The sequence below is a fragment of the Galleria mellonella genome, unplaced genomic scaffold (genome assembly GCF_026898425.1).
Source record: "Galleria mellonella isolate WM207_F2 unplaced genomic scaffold, CSIRO_AGI_GalMel_v1 utg200, whole genome shotgun sequence".
NCBI classification, from domain to species: Eukaryota; Metazoa; Arthropoda; class Insecta; order Lepidoptera; family Pyralidae; genus Galleria; species Galleria mellonella.
In genome coordinates, this window is record NW_026442034.1 from 3,443,366 (window position 1) to 3,466,319 (window position 22,954).

At 34.3% G+C, this 22,954-nt stretch overlaps 2 protein-coding genes across 4 annotated transcripts; both read left to right on the top strand.

Moving 5' to 3' along the window:
- Positions 1 to 1,826: 1,826 nt before the first annotated feature.
- LOC113513237 (uncharacterized) lies at positions 1,827 to 8,022 on the top strand. The gene is made up of 6 exons (XM_031913114.2): positions 1,827 to 2,016; positions 2,100 to 3,588; positions 3,951 to 4,023; positions 4,708 to 4,831; positions 5,507 to 5,644; positions 6,185 to 8,022. Exons 1-6 carry the CDS (start codon positions 2,008 to 2,010, stop codon positions 7,886 to 7,888), a joined length of 3,537 nt encoding a protein of 1,178 aa, XP_031768974.1. The 5' UTR covers positions 1,827 to 2,007; the 3' UTR covers positions 7,889 to 8,022.
- Positions 8,023 to 8,932: 910 nt separating this feature from the next.
- LOC113513236 (peptidyl-alpha-hydroxyglycine alpha-amidating lyase 1-like) lies at positions 8,933 to 22,901 on the top strand. 3 transcript variants are annotated; one of them, XM_052894199.1, is made up of 9 exons: positions 8,933 to 9,154; positions 9,245 to 9,338; positions 9,679 to 9,916; positions 10,924 to 11,052; positions 13,317 to 13,468; positions 15,695 to 15,892; positions 16,044 to 16,319; positions 16,825 to 16,977; positions 22,075 to 22,901. In XM_052894199.1, the coding sequence occupies exons 1-9, from the start codon at positions 9,065 to 9,067 to the stop codon at positions 22,230 to 22,232; spliced, it is 1,488 nt and encodes a 495-aa protein (XP_052750159.1). In that variant the 5' UTR covers positions 8,933 to 9,064; the 3' UTR covers positions 22,233 to 22,901. The 3 variants fall into 3 exon arrangements, with proteins under 3 accessions (XP_052750159.1, XP_052750160.1, XP_026753027.1); XM_052894200.1 differs by having other exon boundaries at positions 16,849 to 16,977; XM_026897226.3 differs by lacking the exon at positions 22,075 to 22,901 and having other exon boundaries at positions 8,937 to 9,154; positions 16,044 to 16,327; positions 16,825 to 16,956.
- The last annotated feature ends 53 nt before the right edge of the window (positions 22,902 to 22,954 follow it).

Consider the following 22,954-nt stretch of genomic DNA (forward strand, 5'->3'; position numbering starts at 1 on the left):
GAGAACCATTACACAAGATACAAGAAACATTTTCCTCATCTACTTCACATTTATCACCTGTATGATTTTGCCTGCATTTATAACACCGAGGATTTGAACGACACTGCATCTTGACATGTCCGAACCTACAGCAGTTATAGCATTGGATAGTGGGGTAAATGTACAAATCTACAGTTAATGATGTGTAAAACATAAATACTCTTTTTGGTAATATTTGTCCATCAAAAGTAATAACAATGGTTTCAGTATTAATAAAACCTGGTTGTCCTTCATTAATGGTCTTTTTCTTAATTCTTCTGGTTTTTAGAATTCTCCCACAACCTATAGGTACTGATATATTTTGGATTACTTCCTCTTCTGTCCAATCTTTAGGAATACCCCTCACAATTCCCATACGGGTTACATGGAAAGAAGGTATAAATGCCTTAAAATTATGTGTTTCTAAGTGACTATTATTTAAAAATGCATTTGCATTTTCAAAATTTGAGAAAGAAAGCGATAAACGGTTTCTTCCTATTCTTTTGAGGCTACCATTCACTATATTATTTATCTTATTAGTGTGTAAAAAGCGACCAAATGCAATAGGATGTAATGTAGTGTTATCATTAGGATGTGTTTCATTTTTTTGTACATGAACGACATAAGGAGCTACATCCTCGGCATTGTACAAAGTTCTGCTTAAAGTACTGGGTGGAGAAGCAGGTTTAACAGACTCGGTATTATTTACAACTGGTATTGATACTTGAGTTTGATTCTCATCCTCAATACATTGACAATCACTATCTTTAATTTTAGATTCGAGACCTTTGGTGTGCCTCCTTCGTTTTTTATTGCAATGTTTGCAAATGCGACGTTCGCCACGTACTCGCTTACGTTTAGAACTTGCAACGCTAGAACCATCTGTGTCCATACTAGATTCACCCAATATATCAAAACTATTATTAAATGGGATAGTTATATTTGCAGACACCTGGGGGTTTGTCCCCCCAGGGTCTATAGGTGGATCCATAATGTCTAATTAATATAGGTAATTTACTTACCAATATTTACAGCAACAAACACTATTACTACAAAATATACAATTATATATACAATCTAATACACAATATATAAATAAGACTAATCCTTATATAATTAAAAATAAAATTAATTTAAAGAAGATCAAAAAACACTCCCGCTTTTTTAAACGTTTCCCGCGCTTTTTCCGTTCTTAATTCTTGTGTATCTATATACTTAACATTCTCTTTTTTTTTTAACAGATAAAAAAAAGGAATTTCAGTCTGTCCGCACATAAGCAAAATATTTTCGTTCTTCACGCTTTTGTATTTTCCTTACATACTATCCTTAATCTATGACCAACATTATTGGTTTACGCCACAGATATGTTTGTGCTATAAATATATTTAGATATTATTTATTAGATGACTTTCATTTAAAGCTATAGATCAAGGGCAGTATCTAAAATTCTTTTTTTATGCTTAGGACCGCAGGAATTATTCTTAATTTTGCGTAACATAATTTTAACAATTAGCAAATAATTTTAAAATAATACACAGTGTTTGTCAAATAAATATCTAGTCAACCTGTAAACCACTAAACGGGCATGAATTTATTTATTATTACACTTAGAATTAAAAAGAGACCACAAATACAATCGTTATTCGATATTATTATGTCAGTCCAATCTATGGTCTACTCTAATTAAAACTATGAACCTAAGAACAAAGAAGTAGTAACATAGATACATAGTAAGCAAGAACAAAAAATCAAGTGATTATCCAGAGACAAAAATAATAAAAAAAAAACATTAGTAAAAAAAACTAATGGAATTGTCACTGTCATAAGTCAGTTTCGTTTCGAAATGGAGTCTGTGTTCGATATTTCTTTAAAATAACACAAATCCTTTTTATTTACTCGCAATGCTGTTAGCAGATTAATTTCATTTAACATTCACGATTATGTTATTATCTTGTAGTCTTTTGTTTAGTTTAAATTCGCTGGGGAAACATGGAGGAGGTAAGTGCTAGGTTACTATTTTTGTTGTGTCACAATCATAGTTGTGAAACATTGCGTGGTTATTTTTCAATATTAATTTTCAGGACCTTAACGAAAATGATTTGGAGGAACGGTTGTATGCAATGCTACATCACGTGGACGAGACTGAGGCTAACTTGACCGTGCCCGCAGATAATGAACCGATAAAAACAATAGAAACCACACCGCGAAGTACCATACGGCGTTACTGGCACACCAGTGTCGATCAGAACTCGTCCAATATATATCAGAAAGTAAATTCGCAAAAGGAAAATAATTCACCATCAAAACCACAAAATATAAATGATCAGAAACCCAAACAAGAGAAATGTGATGCTCACGATACACCATTTGTAGATTTATCCATGGTTCAAAGTCCACCAAATAAGATAAAAACCACTATAAACTTACTGGATAATGACCTTCACAATTCTGTTGTACTTGAAACAAGTGATGAGGATGAGGTGGTAGAGGTGGCGTTACCCCCAAAACCAACTATAACAATAGAGAGTTCCGATGAAGATGAGCTGCACATTATTACAAATTCTAAATCACCATCAAAAGAACAGGACAAAAATGGACAATACAAGTTACCAAGTAATAGTAACAGCAATTCGACCAGTCCCGTCCCATCAGTAGTATCATCTGTATCTGATGAATTTATTCGTGGAGATTGCATTGCCTTGAATATTTCATCGCGGCGCCCAGATGATCACAGTTTTGATTTCAGCCTTCATGGTTCAGATTTGTTAGGTCAAAATGGGTCATCTAAAAAAAAGAAAAAGAAACGTTCTAAAGAGACAGTTGCTACGTCCACCCCAGTAGCCGTCTTAGATGTGACAAAAAGAAATGAACCTGATGAATGTTTTGCAACACCAAAGAGTAAGGCAAAACACAAGAAACAGAAGACAAGATCATATACTGTAACAGAGAAAAGTGTACCGAGTGTCGATGTTTATGATTCAGACAGCAACCAATCTGTCATCAATGTAAAACAACATGAGAATACATTTGTTGTATCAGAGACGAGTTTACCAAATGCTGACGTTTATGAATCTGATTCTAATCAATCGGATGTAACAAAAGAGAATATTCATCCAAAGAGTAATGTTAACAAAAGTTCTGCTAGCACAGAGCATAGTACATCTCTTGAGGAACAACTAAAACCACAGAATGAAACATTAAAAAAATCTGAAAATTTAAATGCTTGTAACAATATATCAGCAGATGTGATAGTTGATTTGACGAAAAATGATGATTTTATAATATTAGATAATGAAAATATTGTCATGGCCAATGTGTCGGGCTTTAAGGAATCGTCAGATTATGAAGATGAACCTGTATCTGTCAATACCACTCCTAATTATGGATCTACAAAATATCCTCCAATACTGTATGATAATCTTGATTTTGACAATTTAAAAGGTACAGATAAGACAAGTAAGCGAAGGAAGTACTCACTAACAACTCTGCGTGCTGAGATGCAAAAGTTCTATAATGAAAGTTGGGGTGGAGAAAATTTTAATCATAGAGAGATTCAGAAGCATATGTCAAGTAAGTAACAATTTGATACATAATTTATCATCTTTATTCATTATTTTAATAATCTGTGTACTGACATAATGCTATAAAAAAATTTCATTGATTATTTATTTTTATTTATTTATTCATTAGTACAAATATGTGTCATTATGAATGAATGAATCTGCATATACCAATTAGCATTTCATCATTATATTAGCTGTCAATAATTCACTATTGAAGATAGGCTTCCCCCTAAATATATTTATAATACACAAAGTAAAGAAAAATAAAAAAAAAAACAAATCCTAATTAAATCCTAGTCAGTGAACATGTCTTGGTTGTGAGTAAAAATTATTTTCGAATAATCTTTTATGATTTCTTTTTTTTTGCAGAAGATAAAAGTTTATGGATGATAGATGCCAAAGACCGGATGCCAGGACTGTCTAACAACAAGAAAAAATATACGTAAGTTACTAATAAGCTGTATAGTTTATGAATGGTACAATATTAATTAGGTACTTACGCAATTTTTTAACATTATTATCCAGTAAACAGTCCAATGTCAGCTTGGCAAAACTGGCAAGAAACTTGACTTATGTTCTTTTATAAAATAATTAAATTGTTCCACAAAAAAAGAACTTCAATTGTGGCAAAATCAATTATTTTGAATTAAAAACTAAACTATTGAACTGATTTTGATAAAATCTCAATGGGACCAATCGGTAAGCATATCCATTCAAATAAAAAAAGATCTTTCCTAATCAGTTTACAACTAACAAAGTTATGAGGTAACAAACAAAAAAAAATACAACGGAATAGAGGACCTTCTTTTTCAAGTCAGTTGAAAACAACCTGTGGCTCAATTTTTTTTTTCTTGCTTTGAATTTGTATGATGAACCACATGTTATATACACAATTCATAAATTCATATACATTAATTATCTATGAAAATTACCTTCTCATCTCTTAAACAAGTCAGTGATCATTTGAAATTTTATTTGTATATATAAACTAATGCAAAAGTATCAAAATTTGTTAAAATTAGTAACAAATTGAAATATTAATCAACTAATTGATTTTTTATTCATACTACTATCAGACATGAACAGACTATCTTATGGTCAAATCTATAATTTTTTCCCATTTCAGATGTAACTACTGCAACCGGTCAGGCCACCGGGACGACACTTGCCGCATGAAGCCACCTGTCTGCTACATGTGTGGGTCCACTGGACATTTCGAACCTCGGTGTCCAAGTAAAATATGTGTCAATGTAAGTACATACCATTTATTACTTTCAGTTTTTATAATTTAACAGAGGTCTGGCCACCACGGGCTCTGGCTCTATTAGCAATGGGGACTAATAATCTTAAAAGTATAGGATTGTAGTGAATCTATTTTCATCAATTAAAATGGCTGGCTGAAAACCATCGCTGTGCAACTGTACACATTGTACTGGGACACTCAGAGCATCAGCTGAGCTAATTGTTTTTGCCTAATATAATATTTCATATTATAATATTCCTGTATTTTCTGTTGTAACCTTGTGTTTTTCTGACAATAAATATTTTCTGTTTTATCCTATTCTTAAGATACTCCTACTTTTTTTATATCACAATGTTGGCAAAAAAGTGTAAGTACACAGCCTGTTTATGATGAATGGCAAACAAGCTAACGACCCACCTGATGGAAAGTGGTAACCGTCGCCTATAGACATGAGCAGTACCAAGGACATAACAGAGTATACTGTGATGTTGTGAATGTTATCCCCAGAGAGGTTTTTTTATATACCACAATGGGCACAAGCACAGGCATACAGCCCGTCTGGTGGTTTATGGACGCCTGTAACACAACTATTTTGTTATCCACGTCTTGTCTCTAATAAACCAAGGAATCACAAGTTAAAAATTGTCCTAGTGAAAAGTGTACCAACAAATAATTGTTACAGTGTGGATCTCCAAACCACATGTACTCGACTATGTGCCGCAACTGCAGCTTCTGGGGGCGAATAAAATGTGCGGAGTGTGGCCAACAGGGCCACCCCGCCAGCCACTGCCCGGACACATGGCGTCGCTACCATAACACGGTGAGCTGTTGACATTAATAACCTGTGTAATCCATGTTTTCTTATTCTAAGTAATTGATAACAATTTTGACAGTTTATTGTATGAAAAATTATTTAAAAAATATATTTATTTTATCAAAACCTCAGGAAATATCATCCATTAATATTTATTTATTTGTTTAACTTTTATACACCTAAATAGTGTAGACGAAACAATATTCATATATGATGTGGAATAATTTTTAATTAATTATATACTTTTTTTTTTTTTGTAAAAAGGATCTTTTAAAATAGATAATTATATTATTGTTGTTATATGTATTGTTGTTTAATCATAATAAATAATAAAAAAGTTCAAGAAGAAAAGAAAATATTATATGGGACCATTTCTAAAGTCACATGTTTGTAAAATAATACAAATGTATTGATATCTTTCCTTGTGAATCCTTACAAGTTTGACAGCTGATTTTGATAGTAGAGATCTTAGTTTAATACATAAACCAACCGTCATTCCAATTATTATACATATATCAATATATTAAATATAAATATATTTTTCAGGTGGACATAGATGTACCTTTGGAGGAGAATCGTCAAACAAAGAAATCCTATCAACTGTACTGTAGTGGTTGCACCCGCCGCGGTCATCTCGTCCACACTTGCCGTTCCTCATTACCGTTTTCAGGTCTCCCAATCAATTCGCCATATGTGTCTGAATATCGTCCGTTATACTTGTCAACCAATCTGGACAATTCTAAATCGCCTATTAACAATCAGAAAAACAAGCAATTTAGTAAGAATTCTCAAGATTCAATCGTCTCTTCGATAACGAATACTTCTAAGAATGATCGAAACAAACGTCAATCGAAATCGCCAAGTACGCACGAGACTATTAACAAAAAGAAAAAGCAAAACTCCACATCCGAAAGTTCCGAAGCAAATGCCAATAACAAAAATAATATAAACAATCGAGGGCCAACAAACAATTCACAAGAGAAGAACCAAGGCGATGATACTAGTAGAGTAGTCGCAAATCCGTCTGATACTACTGTCGAGAAGGCTCCCGACTTTATTCCTATTTTCTCGACAAATCATGACAAAAAAGGCCAAATGATCCAAGACAATGAAGTGTCTGACACAAGTGATGTTATAACATCTGCAAAAATTTACATCACTCAGGATATAACAGAGAAACTTAAAACGAAGGATGGCCAAGAATGGTTAGATAACACAATGAGGAAATGTAATGTAACCTTACAAAATTCTGATATGAATTTATTTTTAAATATAAAAGGTAAAATCGCAGATCAAGAGGCCTTTCAAACGGAACTTAGAGATTGGACTACAATTAAAGAAAAACCCAACACTGACAATGAGCATGATACAACACTGGAAGGAAACAGTGACAACTCTTTTTTGTATAACATTCCTAAAAATAGGAATAACGTCATAAGGGTTATTAGTAAAGCCCTAGAATCTCTCAACGATGACTTGGGTGATCCTACAGCTCTTTACAAGGAATTGACATATCTACAAAATCGTCAGCAACAACTACTTCAACAGAAAGTAATAAGTCCCACACAAGTCTCGAACAACAGAGACAATATAAATGCGATGCTCAGAAAACTAAACATGGTACTTCTAGGGCAGGCTGGTCTTGCAGATGGAACGCAACATCTAAATGAATTAGTATCCATTCAAGAAAAACTTACAAAACTCAGACAAAAAACTATTACTCTAGAAATGCGCAAGCAAATTGGGCAACATTATCACTGTATATTTACAGCCACCGAGAGAACTGACTATTCAGAGTTACTACAAAAATACTTTGATAAGAGGAACACAAAGTCAGTAGGCAAAAAGCGAAACAAAGGTAAATTTAAAGTAAAACATAAAGTAATGGCGACTATTGCCAAGAATAATACTAACTTTTTTAACACTCAATCTGACTCTACTGAAAAATCTGATAAGGAGAAGCAGTTTACAGTTCCTACTGGTTTACCAGTACAAACTGTTAACGAAAATGAAAGAACAATAAAGAATTCTCAAAATAATGCTATGAGAGATCTAATAATCTATCACAAAAGGTTATTGAGAGCACGACCAAACAATAGTGACTTGAAAAAGTGGAGATTATCCTTAGTAAGGAGATTACATTCTCATATTGTTTCATTACACAGAAATGACTACAAGTTACCTACAAAAACTATGAAAAAAGTGAAAAAAACCCAAATGCAGGCAATTATGTTCCTGCAAAAATTATAAACAAAATCAACCGTACAATGGTTAGCCTTGGAGCTGAGCACACATGTGCATCTCTATGTAATGTTATAAACCATGCAAATGTGTGGTTGTCATAATTTCATTCTACAATGTGAATAAAATAAGTTTAGTATGAAGTGCATGTATTTTTTTTTCTTTACCTTTAGCCATAAATATATATAAATATTGTATAAACATAGATTTCTTTTATTTTTTTTTTTCTTGATGAATGATAATGGAATGGTAATCGTGCATGCGCTGACGGATACACTGATGTAGCATGAATGAGGGGCAACATGTAAGAATGAGAAAGTCAATTAGCCCATCGTGTTGAATACGCCTTGGGGTTCAGCCTGACTCCATTTCTATCAATATATCCTATATTGCAACCAATGGACCTAATAGACCGCATTACAATCTCTTCCTCATCAAATTTTCTTGTATTTTATATCTACACTCCAAATTCATAATTTTGATGGAAAAGACAATTTATATGGTGGAAGGGATTATTAGTAATAGGGGCTAATAGTTCTAATTCTTGGAATATCAAGTTAACCATCATACGGTTTCCCCTGGAATTCGTCGTGCTGATTTCCAAGTATATTGATTATGAGTCCTATTGTCCATCACTAGTGATCCGCCAGCGTAAACGATTGACGAGTTACTATTCCAATATCATTAATTAAAAAAAAACTTAGAGCAATATCAATAAAATTATATTCAATTATAATGGAATTATCATCCAATGAAAAGACATGCAATTTATTATATAAACGAGAATAAGCATACCATCGTCTCTCAAATATTTCAAGTGCCATATATTGCAAACTTGCTCTCTACATTTAAATAAGAACTCCTAAATATAAAATATATAACTACAGCCGAAAACTGTTCAATATTCTTTTACAATAATTACCATTTTTAACTTATATCCGCAAGCGGTACTTGAGCTTTGAAAGAATGAGGTTATCTATCTATGGAGATCATATCTAGTTCGATATCTAAGGAACAACATAAGAGCAATAGTAGCAAGTGGCAACACTAAAGTTGACGTCATTAATTATACGTCACTGTTGTTAAATTAAATTTATTATAAATTGCTTATTGATAGATACATACTTGTTGATCAATTATCTAAATATTAACGCGGCTTCCATCCATGCAGTGAAGCATATTTTTATGCTGATAATGAATTTTTTAAATAGTTTATTAACAGTTTTAGAATTGTTATTTGTGTTCAGTAATTTTAAACCTACTCATGGAAGAGGGGTATGTTTTAGATTGTAATTTAATAATTTTATTAATAAAAACCTCGAATCGACTATTTTTTTAAACTTATTAAACTTTTTGTATGTTCAGTTTCCTGATGAGGGATACTATTCAAACAACGACTATGACAACCAGGAAGCTATAGACCCCAAAATAAAGATTGCTTTGGGAAAATTGGAACATGGTTAGTATTTGCAACATTTAATATAATTAAAAAATTATATATATGTTATATTTAATTTTAAACTTAACTAGTCTTACTAATGTATATTGCTATCATATAATTAATTGATAAAAATTTATTTAGATACCATTACCATTTTTATTTAAATTTATAAATAATAACTAGTTAGTTGATAGCGAAATTTATGTTTATTGATCAAAATAATTAAAATAAATGGTAGTATTCAAAATTGTTAGGTATTTACTTAATACTTAACTCTTAAATGTTAGTTTGGTTTTCATTACATTTTAATTTAATAAATATCAAGGGACAAAAATCTAATAATAATAAATTTCAACAGCACCACAATGGGTGCCCGACTGGCCAGATTCCTTTGTGAAAATGGGCCAAGTGTCCGGAGTAGCTCTGGACAATACTGGACAACTGCTGGTCTTCCATAGAGCTGGCAACCAATGGGATGCGAGTACATTCACACCACGTCATGTGTACCAGCGAATAGGTGACCCACCCATACCAGACCCTACTATCCTGGTGTTTAATGAGACAGGAGAACTTGTTGATATGTGGGGACAGAATCTGTAAGTTTATTTTTGCCCAATCTATTAATGTTAAAAATAATTTGATTATTTAGACGTAATTTTATTTGTTAGTATTGTAGTAGTTCACTTTGTTTATTATAATAATTCATCTGAAAAGAAACCATGATTTAACAATTCCTATGTGTCTTGTTAAATAGCAATAATTATTGAGACACAGTATAAAATGTTCATGTTGCTCCCCAGCAAAAAATACTGTTTAGAGAAAAAAGGCATCTAAAATTTTTAAGGTCCATCCAATCTTAATCCTTATTATATGAAAATTAATTATGAAATGCAAATTAAAATAGGTTCGTTTTGCAACAAAGTTATGTATAAATCATATTCAGTGGTATTTTTAACATAATTAAGATATTTTTTCAATTTTATTCAAAGAAGTACTAGGAAAATATAATTTATTTATTTTATTTATTTATTTATTTAAGGAACACCAACAGCATATTGCATTATAACATATAGGTATAATAAACATCAAATACAATACAATATTAATGCACATGCCTATTATAGGTATTCACAGCATTCACTTTAACATACATAATTATACAGTGTAAGAAAATTAAGTAAATAACAAAAATAAACATGTAATCTAAGTTGTGAACAATATCAGAAAATAAGATTATGAGTGAATTAAATTTAAAAAAAATATTAAAAAAAAATATATAAATATATATTATAATAATAAAATACTTCCATAATATTTATACTACATTCTAATATACTAAATTTAATGACAGGAGTGTATGTAAAAAATATTTGAGGTGTGTGAAACCCAGTCATAAGCTACCAAACTTAGAAAGTATTAATAAAATTTCTGTGCGTTTTATTTATTTATTGGTATAAACACAGTTACATTTTAGAATTGCTTATATTATATTTTTATTATTTGGTTATTATATAATATTTTGTTTATATAATAACCGAAATATAAATATATCATTATAAAATCAGTCACAGTGCTGTGTATTAAGCTATAGCTTTATTTCCAGATTCTACATGCCTCACGGTATAACTGTGGATCGTGTTGGCAATGTTTGGGTGACAGATGTGGCTTTGCATCAAGTTTTTAAGTTCACACCGACCCAACGACAAAAGCCAGCCCTAACGTTAGGAGAAAAGTATGTATATTTCTTTAATTACTAGTAACATAGAGAAATAGAAATTATTCAAATAAAGTTTTTATGATATTTAAATTATAGGATTATAAACAAAAAGGGAAATTACCATTTTCTACCACTTGAACTTTGGTGGTATGTTAGTAATATCTACTATTTAGTGAAAATCAATCGAGATTCTTCAGACTCGTGATCTAAATTATTCCTGCATATTTACCTCACAAATTTTAAACGAAACCCTTTATTATAATTATCATACAGTAACACTAATTATAGACAATTAATTTTTCATAAGAACATGCTCAAGTTTTAATAGCATAGCCTTGATTTCAATTTTTTTTGCAATTCTGGAAATTTTATTGAAAGGAAATCACTGACTGTCAATTTCTTCAATTAATAGTATTAATCTCACTATGTACCTGCCTAAATTTATAATCGTGTTTGCTTTGTTCTAAACACTTCGCAACATATATCAATCATCTATATATATAAAAATTAATGCCACTTTTCGTTGTAATTTTATAACTCAAGAACGGGCTCACCTATCCAAATCAAATGTTTAGGCTTTGTTCGGATTATTTAGTAGATGTTTTATGTGAAGTTTGCACAAAATCGATCGAGCGGTTTCGATCGAACAAATGAATTCAATAAATGGCGGATCATTTTGTAATGAGGATTTTTGTGTCAAATTCAAACTTTTTTTAAGATAGGGATTGTGCGGTCAAATTGATTCTTTTTTCAGTGTTGACAGTTTTTTTTGTTTGAATAAATGAATTTGATGTTAAAATTAATATTTTTTATTATTTCACTTTATACGTAGCGAAGCACGTACCGGGCCGCTAGTTTTTAATATAAGTGGATTTTTATAATTTCATCTATCTATCATGTTATTCTAGCATTTAAGGTTTACATTCGTTATGTTTAAATTTCCCTTAAAAATATTAATACTTTAATAATAATAAATTCAACTTATATTCGCAAAGGTATTTACGGTACAAGCAAACAGATTCGAGTCGCAAAGACCTATATTATACCAACATCCACTTTTTGTCTTATGTATACAAATAATAAATTACTGTAAGTCATTAGGCGTCATATAAATTATTTATTTAATTTTTATCTTACTAATTGACCAATAAAATGCATTAAAGATTAACCACATAGTATTGTGAACATTGTTTACCAGTTAAGTTCAAAATAATAAGTAATCAAATTATCATTCTCTTGTTACTTATTATATAACATAAATATGAGACAGAATCTTATATTTTTACAACATTTACTTGTTTCCGAAAATATTATGTTTACATTTTTCATTTGGGACCGGTTTAAACAACAAATGTACCTACGTCACTGTAATTCCCAGAGCCCAGTTATTTGTATAGAAGGTAATTAAATAGGTTATTTACCATACGCTTAGTCTTACAAGTGTCTATTTTTTTAACAGTACACAATTTATTTTATCTTATTTATTACTAGCTATATCGCGTGGCTTTGCCCGTGTTCTTCGTGAATCGTGATTGGTCTGTAACTTTTCTCAATAAATGAGTTATCAAATATAAAAGGTACTTTTCAAGTATTAGTATCTAGTTGAACTATTAGTTACGAAATAAGAACATTAAAACAAACACACATACTCTTTCTTTTTTATATTGTAATGTAAGTTTACTCATTTGTTCATAAAAACAAAAAAAAAATCTTTCTTTTTTTAAATGAAAAAACGAATTAGATTTCATGACACCTCTACGAACATCCATAGCATATGTTATGCTATGGATTTATGCCGTAGTCACCGCTTACCATGGAATGATATGCTATGGATAGGCAGCAGTATCCCTTTTAAAATATCACCAAAGCCTAGCTACGGTTGCCAGAGGGAGACTTTGTACAAAAGTCGTTTGCTTGGGTACCTCTATCCCATTCGTGTTTCAACCGTGAAGCAGTTGTGTTTGCATTGCTGTGTTTTGGTTTGAAGGGTGGGATATGGCGTAAATTTACAGGGTACCGAGGAATAACACCTGAGTCCTCAGGAATGGCAACGCATGGGGGGTATCATGGGCGAAACAGTATACTCTGTTATGTCCATGGTACTGCTCATGTCTATAGGCGACGGTTACCACTTTTCATCAGGTGGGCCGTCAGCTTGTTTGCCATTCTAAATTGTATAAAAAAAACCTTCCTTCCCTTCCAGTGCAATCCCTTGAGACCAGTCAACGTTAATAACAGGCGTAGCTAGCTTTACAATAATGTCATACGTTTTGTTACAGATTCATCCCTGGCAATGACGACAATCACTTCTGTAAACCGAGCGCGGTAGCTGTCCTCTCCACCGGAGACTTCTTCGTCGCGGATGGGTACTGCAACCACAGGATAATCAAGTACTCGCCAGATGGCACAATCATACTGCAGTGGGGCAAACGTGAGTAGCACACAGCAGTGAAACTCTTTGATCTGAGCAAATTCTGAAGATTTCGATGATTATTTTTGCAACTCATATGTTGGTTCACACAAATTTTAGATAAAATAGTAAAAATAACAACTTCACAAAAACCGAAACGTAAATTTGTCACGTGTTTTTGTAATAGATTTATTTGTATTCAATATTTCAAGGCTTCTATACATATTTCATTAAAATTGGTATATGAACCAACCATAGTGTCTAAATCTAAAACATACTTTACTTTTCCTGGATACTAGTAGAAATACTATAAATATAGAAAAAATTTAAATGAAAAATAAATTTTTTATTTAATTTTGAATTAAATAGTATATATTGCCTTTTCATATTTGGCTTAGGTAAAATAACAAATACCACCATCCATTTTTGGTACCTAATATCGACAAGGCGAAATACAATCGAAGCGGCGTAACCATAGTATGTGAATGAATGAATGAACGAATGAAAACTCTTCAAAGAATGATACAGATTATAAAGATCAACAATATATACACAATCAAAATGTAATTAATTACATAGAAATATAATTTATAATTATGATTAAATAAAGAGGCAACAATAGGCGGCCTTATCGTTAAATAGCGATCTCTTCCAGGCAACCTTAGGATGAAAAGGAAAAACTAAAATATGTCTAGTCAAGGCACGTGTGTGTGTTGTGTGTGTGCGTGTGTGTTGATTAAAGATTGATTATCATAAAATAAGCATAATAGATAATTATGCACGTTATTGCCTTCAACAAATCGTGTGTGTCCTTAATTAAAATGCGCACACGCTTCATTGATTACAATATTCACGAATTTGAGATTTTTATTACTGCACTGATAAGTGTGTAATTGACTCAGTGGTATAAAAAAAAAATTTTTTAGTCACTATTTTTCTTATATTGTTGTATGACAGTGAATTTTTATAAATGAGCATAACAATATTTCTTTGGCCGTATGGTCCTGGCATAAAATAGACCTCTCCTTCCTATCCCGTGGGTTATGTAAGAGGCGACTAAGGGAACGTAATAGTAGAGGTGTGGGGAGCAGCGTCTCTCTTAAAACATCTCTAAAAGTCTAACTATGGTTGCCAATGGTAAATCTGGCACTAACTGGCAAAACTAGCCTTGTTGGGAAGACTTATGTTCAGCAGTGGACAGTTAACGGCTGAAATGATATTGCTTTTCGCCACTGATTTATACTAGTGGAGTATTAGTGACGGATTAGGTGAGAATAAAGTAAAATCTTTTTTTTTATCGGATGATAATGGAATAGTAATATCGCTTATGCTATTGGTATATGCTGGCGAGACTCCAGTGAGGATTGATAGATGAAGACGAGGACATATCAGGTGGCTCATCGTGCTAAATTCTTCAGAAATTACATCTGAAGGTTTTTGGTGTCGGCGTGAGTGTCGATCTGCCAGGGCACCTCCATTGTTATTGCTAGCAAAGAACCCCAAAAAAGACGAACAAGGGAGATTCTTAATAGAATCTCTCTCTGGTCCATTTTTTTAATAGATAATAATAGAATGGTATCCTGGGGGGGGGGGGGTTGTTAATAATGCGCACTACCAGTCTCATTGTTAGGCATAATGATTAAAAAGGTCAACCTCCACGTGGTCCCCCTGGAAACCATCGTGCTGAATTTCAAGTGAATTCATCACGATGGGCTAATTGACCTGCTTTTTCATTCTCACTCTCACTGGTGCCCCGTCAGTGTATACCGATAGCGCAGGCGGGGTTACCATTCCATTATCATTCATAAAAAAAGAAATAGAATGGTAACTCTGCCTGCGAGAATGAAAATGTCAGTTAACCCGTGGTAATGAATACACTTGGAATTTAGCAGCAAGATTTCTAGTGGGGACCCTGAGGAGATCGATCTGACAGGGTATATTGCTAGCAATGGGACTGGTAGTCCACATTACTAATAACCACCCTTTGATTACTCGTCTGTTAAGGTATTTTATCTATCGTACATTTTCTTCTTCTACTTCCTAACCTTATTCCAATTATTATTTGGGGTCGGCGTAATATGTTTTTTATCCATATTACAAAAAGATTCGGCTTAGTTTTACAACCGGCCGCCTTCCTGACGTCTTTGAGAATCATTTGGGAATCAAACAACCTCCTTCTTCTCGTTTGTTAGGTATTTCATCGTACATCAATTGGTTTTAATTGTAATATTAAAATATTGCGTGCAGGGTCGGGACGCGACCCGTTCACGCTGGACGTGCCGCATGCGTTGGCGCTGGCCGAGGATCGTGGGCAGGTGTGCGTGGCGGACCGCGAACGCGGCCGCGTGGCGTGCTTCCGCGCCGACAACGGCACCTACAGCGCCGGCTACCGTCACTGGCTCATCGGCTCGCGCCTCTTCAGCGTCGCCTACTCACGCGCGCACGGTCAGTACACACGCTCGTATGTCGGCTTAAAACCCAGTGAGGCCGAGCTAGTGGGGTTCGCCTTGATACCCCTACTTCACTCGCCAACTGGTGAGTGTCTGCTTGTTTAAGAAAGTCACATCACTAATAAAATTATTTCTTTCTGGAACAGGTGGAAGATTGTATGTCGTAAACGGGCCGTACAGCAATGTGCCAGTGAGAGGATACGTCATCGACTTCACATCAGGCCGTTTGATACAAACCTTCGCCCCAGAGGGGGGCTTCAGAAACCCCCATGACATTGTAGTCACCCCCGACGGAGTCTCCGCCTACGTAGCAGAGTTAGACCCCCACAGAGTGTGCAAGTTCGTGGACGAGGGCCTAAGAAACCAGAGTAAATTAGAAAAAGTCACGACGCAAACGCCAGTGAAGCCCACAGCCACCATTGGTGAGTAGGTGTGTTGTGCCGTTTTTGTTTTATATTCGGGTTTCATTTTTAAAAGCTTGTTCAAACCTCTTTAGTAATTTATTTTAGTGGCGAGTAATTTGGTAAAAAAATAATCCACTCAATTCAAATGTTGCTATTTATATGTGTTTATTTGTTAAAAAATTACGAATGGAGTTCAAGTGTAGCTTATTCTTGAACCTTGAATTTTAATGCACGGTTCTCCTTTAAGTCGAGACGTCCGCGAGATGTGGACAGAGTAACGTAACTATTGTACGTCATCTACTGTTATTATCCTTTGCTCATACTCTACCAGCGTCTAACGCATGTAGACAGCGTCACTATTAAAATCATACGTTAAAAAAAAATAGGGCAATCAATTACTTTTTACCCATTTAAAAAAAACTACTAGTACTGTATATACTAATTTTGTAACGTCTATTGGGCCTTACATTATCCGGCTCGAGTCGATCACTAGTTTCAGGATGCTAATTCGTGTTTCGCATAGTAACGGAGTCCGTGTCGCGTGCAGAGGTGAGGGGGCGCGGCGGCGCGGCGGCGTGGGCGTGGTGGGCGGGCGCGGGCTGGGCGGGCGCGGGCGCCGCCGCCGCCGCGCTGGCCGCGCTCGCCGTGCTGGCGCTGCTGCGCGCGCGCAACACCGGTAAGCCGCGCCACGCGCGCACGCTCGCCGGCTAGCGCGGCCGCGCACACGCACGCACACGCGCACGCACGCACACGCACGCGCCCACACCCACACCTACATCCACGCGCACGCACACCCACACCCACATTCACGCCCACGCACACGCCCACACCCACGCGCACGCCCACTCTCCTTATCCTAGACAGTACGCACGTAGATTTTGTCGCTTGTAAAACTGCTCGATCGAACCACCCGATGGTTCGATTAATCGATCTACGAGATGGACCTTGGCACATTTGTTTTGTACCTCTTTGTCTATTATTGAATTTGACTGACATTTGAATTTCTAGCTGTGAAATGGATATCAACCGTATCGGTACTAGTAACTTTATAGTTTATACAGACGACTAGTATAAATGTGATAAGGCTGCCTTATTGCTGTAAGCGATATTTTCAAGACAACCAATTCGAACGTCGATCGAGAATTCAATATTAACACGCTTGACTCGGGCTAAAATCTACGTGCCTGCTTTCACTATACTAATGGTACGATACGACGACATGTATAACGTTTTCCTGCTCTTAAAATTTCGCAAATATTAGCAGCTAAGTTTAACAGTAGTCATACTACTATTGCAAGATCTCAAAAATATCATCGCATCGTACCGTCACCAAATCCTGCATCCTAGATACACATTCCGTCCGTAGAAAATGCAGACATATCATACTGACTACAAAACGTCTCCACTTGAATCTTTATATTGACATCTTAATAGTAGTACAAATTTATACAGAATTTAATTAGTTGTTGAAATTAGAATTCTTAATTTTCTATATATTCATATTTTTAATCAAATTTTATAAATATGAAATAATTGGCCCCATTTTTTGATTATTTGTGAGTATGATATGCCTACCCTTTTAGCATTTACATATAATTTACTTTTAACATAGAATGTTTTACATGTAACGCACATTTAGTTTGCTTCCTGCATAATTATTTCTATTTAATAGATATGTAGAAATGAAAAAGTACAAAAAATAATATTTTTAATTAAAATATTTTCAAATAAACTTAACAACAACAAAATACTTCTACAAAATGTATACGAATTATATATATATATATATATATATATATATATATATATATATATATATATATAATTATTTATTTAATTATACTTTTAAGTCTTGGAACGAATAATGTAAGCGTACTTAAGTGTAAACTACACATGAACACAATTTTAGAGTGACACAAAAATGCATTTTGTATAGCTAAACTTAAATGTAATTTCTTAGAGAATAAATTATACTAATATAAAATTATTAACTACATCTGAGAGTTCCTAAAGGATAATATTATCATATTATTCTGTGGCATTAACATTGGGTCTGATTATTATTTAATTTAAAATCATGATTGAGGATAGTTGAATTATAGAAACTCAAGTCCAAAGGCGCCAATATGCACCTGACACAATTTGTGTTGCAAGCGTACATGAGTGTACCCTATGTATGTGTGAATAGTCACCCCGTACGGTAACCCCGTTTACCATCAGACGGGCCGTATGCTTGTTTGCCACCATAGTAGTATAAAAAAAGCTGTCAGGCAGATTTTTGCTTGCCAACATAAAAAAATAGATTTTTTTTTTTATATGCTGTACGAAACAACCATGAGAGATACCGATAATTATGACCCCATAGTGAAGTGGCAAATGAATCTATTCCATGGTACTTTTTGTTATCTCGTGTAAAAAAAAAATAAGAGATCAAAGTAAGAAGTAACATTATGCCACACGTTGCTGTCTCGTTCTATCTCACACACGGATGGCAGCGAAATTATATCTTTTTTTTTTTTATACAACTTAGAATGGCAAACAAGCTGACGACCCACCTGATGGAAAGTGGTAACCGTCGCCTATAAACATGAGCAGTACCATGGACATAACAGAGTATACTGTTTCGCCCATGATACCCCCCATGCGTTGCCATTCCTCGGGTGTTATTCTTCTGTACCCAGTAAATTCACTGCCGTATCCCACCCTTCAAAGCGAAACACAGCCATGCAAACACAACTGCTTCACGGTTGAAACACGAATGGGACAGAGGTAATGTAACAGATTCGTCAGCCACTTAGCCTCCAATCGAATCTGAAACTAGTCTTGCTACTACAATCTTAATAAAATCGACATAAATATTTATAATTTGGTATATAACTCTAGATAGTTATTGACTTAGCTTATTGTAATTAGTAGGTATATATTTAGTTTTTATGTGCAAATACGTTGTACCTAGTTAATTATCGTGATCTACATTCCTTTGATCTGAAATTGTTTTTTTTTTTTTTTAATGTTATTATTAACATAGAAGTGTGAAGCAGGCGTGGGTAATATCAATATCGCTCCGGTATCTATATATTGTATTCCTCTAAACGATGATATCGGAAAAAGTTCAACTATTTCGATATCACTCATATCTGTCAGATATTATATGTATATTAATTTAAATCGCATTCTTAATTTCTTTATATTGGATAATATTAGATATTTAATATATTCGTACTTAGACCAATATATAGATATTATAACTATAATATTTAAATATGTTATATATTATATTACCCACACTTAGTATGGAGGTTGTATTTTAGATGATTTACCTAAACCGCCTTCTTCATTCTTCTTTGACTGGGTGCGAACAAATGACTGCGCGATACTGCAGTAGGTACCAAGAATGTCACAATATATTCTCTGATGCCCATGATATTTTTTTTTTTTTATTGTAACGATTACGTATCCTCAGTCATTTGTTTGCAGCCTTATTTTTTTTTTATTAATTTATTTTTATCGTTATCAGTATTTAATATTAGATCGTATTATGAATTAATTTTGAGCATGTATTAATTTGTGAGTCACAATTTTGAGATTCGTCGATATCGTCGGCAGTTTTTTTTTTTTTTTTATAATTCCACATACAAGTATACTAGTTAGTAAATTATTTTTACTTTTGCTTCTGTATTGTGATTGTGATTCGAATTTATTATTGTGATGTGCAATATTTATTGAAATATATTTATTGGAAGCAGCTTTCTTGTTTTTTATTTTATCGCACCTTCGCATGGCATTTGTTAATTAAGCTTAGATTTCACAAACGTAAAGCACTTTTTATTTTTGATCCTGTTTTTTGAGTTGAAGCGATGTTAGGAGCCTATGAATTAGGGACATACTCGGAACGCATAAAGCGACGTGCGGTTTTATTAAATATTTTATTATATCTTTGAATTGTGTAACAAGGTACAGGTAAGCTTATATAGCCAGGGGTTGGCAACCTTTTGAGTCGGAAAAATAATTACAGTTTACAAAATTTCTAAGTTTTTGAAGAGCCACAAAAAACTATCTTGGCGACAATAAATAGTACTTGCATAAATAGTTTGGTGCTTAATCCTCGTTAATCTATTCCGAACGATTTTTCTTATAAAATAAATATTTGCATTATTTGCGTATGGAACTAATGAGCCGCAGCTTCACATCCATCTCACGGCTCACAGCCGGTACTGCTCGCGAGCCGCAGGTTGCCGACCCCTGTAAAATATTGTTTGGAATTCCGTATCGTTTCCATTTGCTTCGGTTGCTTCAACTTATACACGATGTATAGTTGAAGATCACATCATGTTTCTCGTTCTATAAAATTTCCCGTGTCTTATCATCTAAATTGACGAAATTCCATACATTTTCAACCACTATTTTACCCCCCTAGGAGTAGAATTTTCAAAATTCCTTATTGTTCACCTACACTATATAAAAGCCTATACAAGAAACTATTTGCAAAATTTCAAGATTCTAGATTCAGCTGTTACGGCTGAATAGTACTTATTATACTTATAAAAAAAAATTTATACTATTACAAATTTTACTAGTCCTATGGTTGTACAACGGATTGTGCTCAGAAGAATTATTCAATATGATGCCTACGGCCACTTTCTATCATCGTACGACTCGCCATCGACAGGGAGTTCACCCTTACACCCTACAGCCTAAATGGTTGCATACAACGCGGTTTCAGAAATGTTTTCTCCCACGAACACTTGGGTTATGGAATGAGCTCCCTGTCGAAGTTTTCTCAAGAGACTACAGCATAGGCTTATTTAAAAAGGGGGTAAAGAGGTTTCTTCAGGGTCGGCAACGCGCACGTAATACCTCTGGTATTGCAACCGTTCATAGGCTACGGTAACCGCTTACCATCAGGTGGGCCGTATGCTTATTTGCCACCTTAGTGGTATAAAAAAATGCTGTTTGTAAGAACTTATAGTAGATAGAGAAAAATATTTTTTGTTAAAGTTTATTCTAGACTTTTATGTTTTCGTCTTAATGGTAATTAGGTATCGAGCAGTCTCACACTGACACAGTCTCACATGCGTTACTATATAGATTTGCTTTTTGCCCGTGCTGCTGTCGTACGCGTGAAGAAAAACTAATGAAGTAAACCACTTCCAGGAAACATAACAAGACAAAACATACACTAGACTTCAAGTTAAACCTTCAGGAATACAACTGTGAAAGCCGCATCCAATTTAATGCAGTAATTATTGCGTGATGCCGAAATAAACAGACATGTCTAAAAATATTGTTTTAGCCCCTATTGGTCTTATTAAGACCTCATATATTTTTTTACCAAATGAGTGGTAAAGAAAAAAAAATGACTATTTAAAAATGTTTAAATCTAAGTTTACTTGAATAAAAGTATTTCTTTCTTTTTTTTTTTTATACAACTTAGAATGGCAAACAAGCTGACGGCCCACCTGATGGAAAGTGGTAACCGTCGCCTATAGATATGGTCAGTACGGGTATGACAGAGTATACTGTTTCGCTCATGATACCCCCCCCCCCATGCGTTGCCATTCCTGAGGACTCAGATGTTATTCCTCTGTATCCTGTGAATTCACGCCATATCCCACCCTTCAAACCGAAACACAGCCATGCAAACACGAATGGGACAGAGGTACCTAAGCAATCGACTTTTGTATAAAGTCTCCCTTTGGTCTTTAATATCTCCTACGTACAGGCATCGTTTAATTACAATTTTATTATATTAGTAATGTGAACGGACTCATAGGTCGCAAGGGTATAACTCGGCGCCGCTGGGAGTACGGTCACGGCGAGTTCAAGCTACGAAGACTACTGGAGCGGCGGCGGTTCACCCGCGTCCACTCCGACGATTCAGACGACGAGCCCGCGCCCATGCTGCCCCCGCAACCACCAGCCAATGCATGATGCCACGAATGTCACATGTGAAAACTTACGCCCACATTCCTATTGAGTTATTAAAAACAAGTATGTCAAGCAAGCATTCCGTTTTGTAAATGTCCGGTTTATAACAAAAACATCGTTTGCGCATTATCAACTCTAGTGATATCAAGATTTTGTACACCAATTTATTCCACTGATATTTAACTCAACACAAATGGAACACGGCATGCATAGTTCGACGGGAGAAATAAACAAAACAGAGGTACGCATCCTGCCTTTTTGTTAGTATAGTCTCTCGCTAAAACATATCCTCGTTACATAGAAACATATCCTTACGCCTTCTTCCTAAAAAGAAGTTACTAATGGTGCTTATATTTCCAAGTCCCGGTGGTGATTTTGTGCGACACTCCTGGAGCGGTCAGTACCGCCGTTTTGTCTATCTCTGCCGAGTAGTAGCTATGCGTGCAGTTGTTTTGGTTTCAAAACTAAAATTAGGGTTGGCGACACATGAGGCCTGCCTAAATCGCAGTATATTTTGTGATGTCTATGTGATACATTTGAGTGAAGCAAATCAAAATCTATGGAAATTAACCTGTCGTTTTCTTTTGCGAATTTACTCTAAAACATCTTGTCCGTTCATCACTATACTTTTATTGAATAAAATGTAAGCAAACTCTTTTGTGTATCCGAGCCTTAACCAAACCTATAGTTATAGGAATCACAATTATAAATTTAATTTAATTACT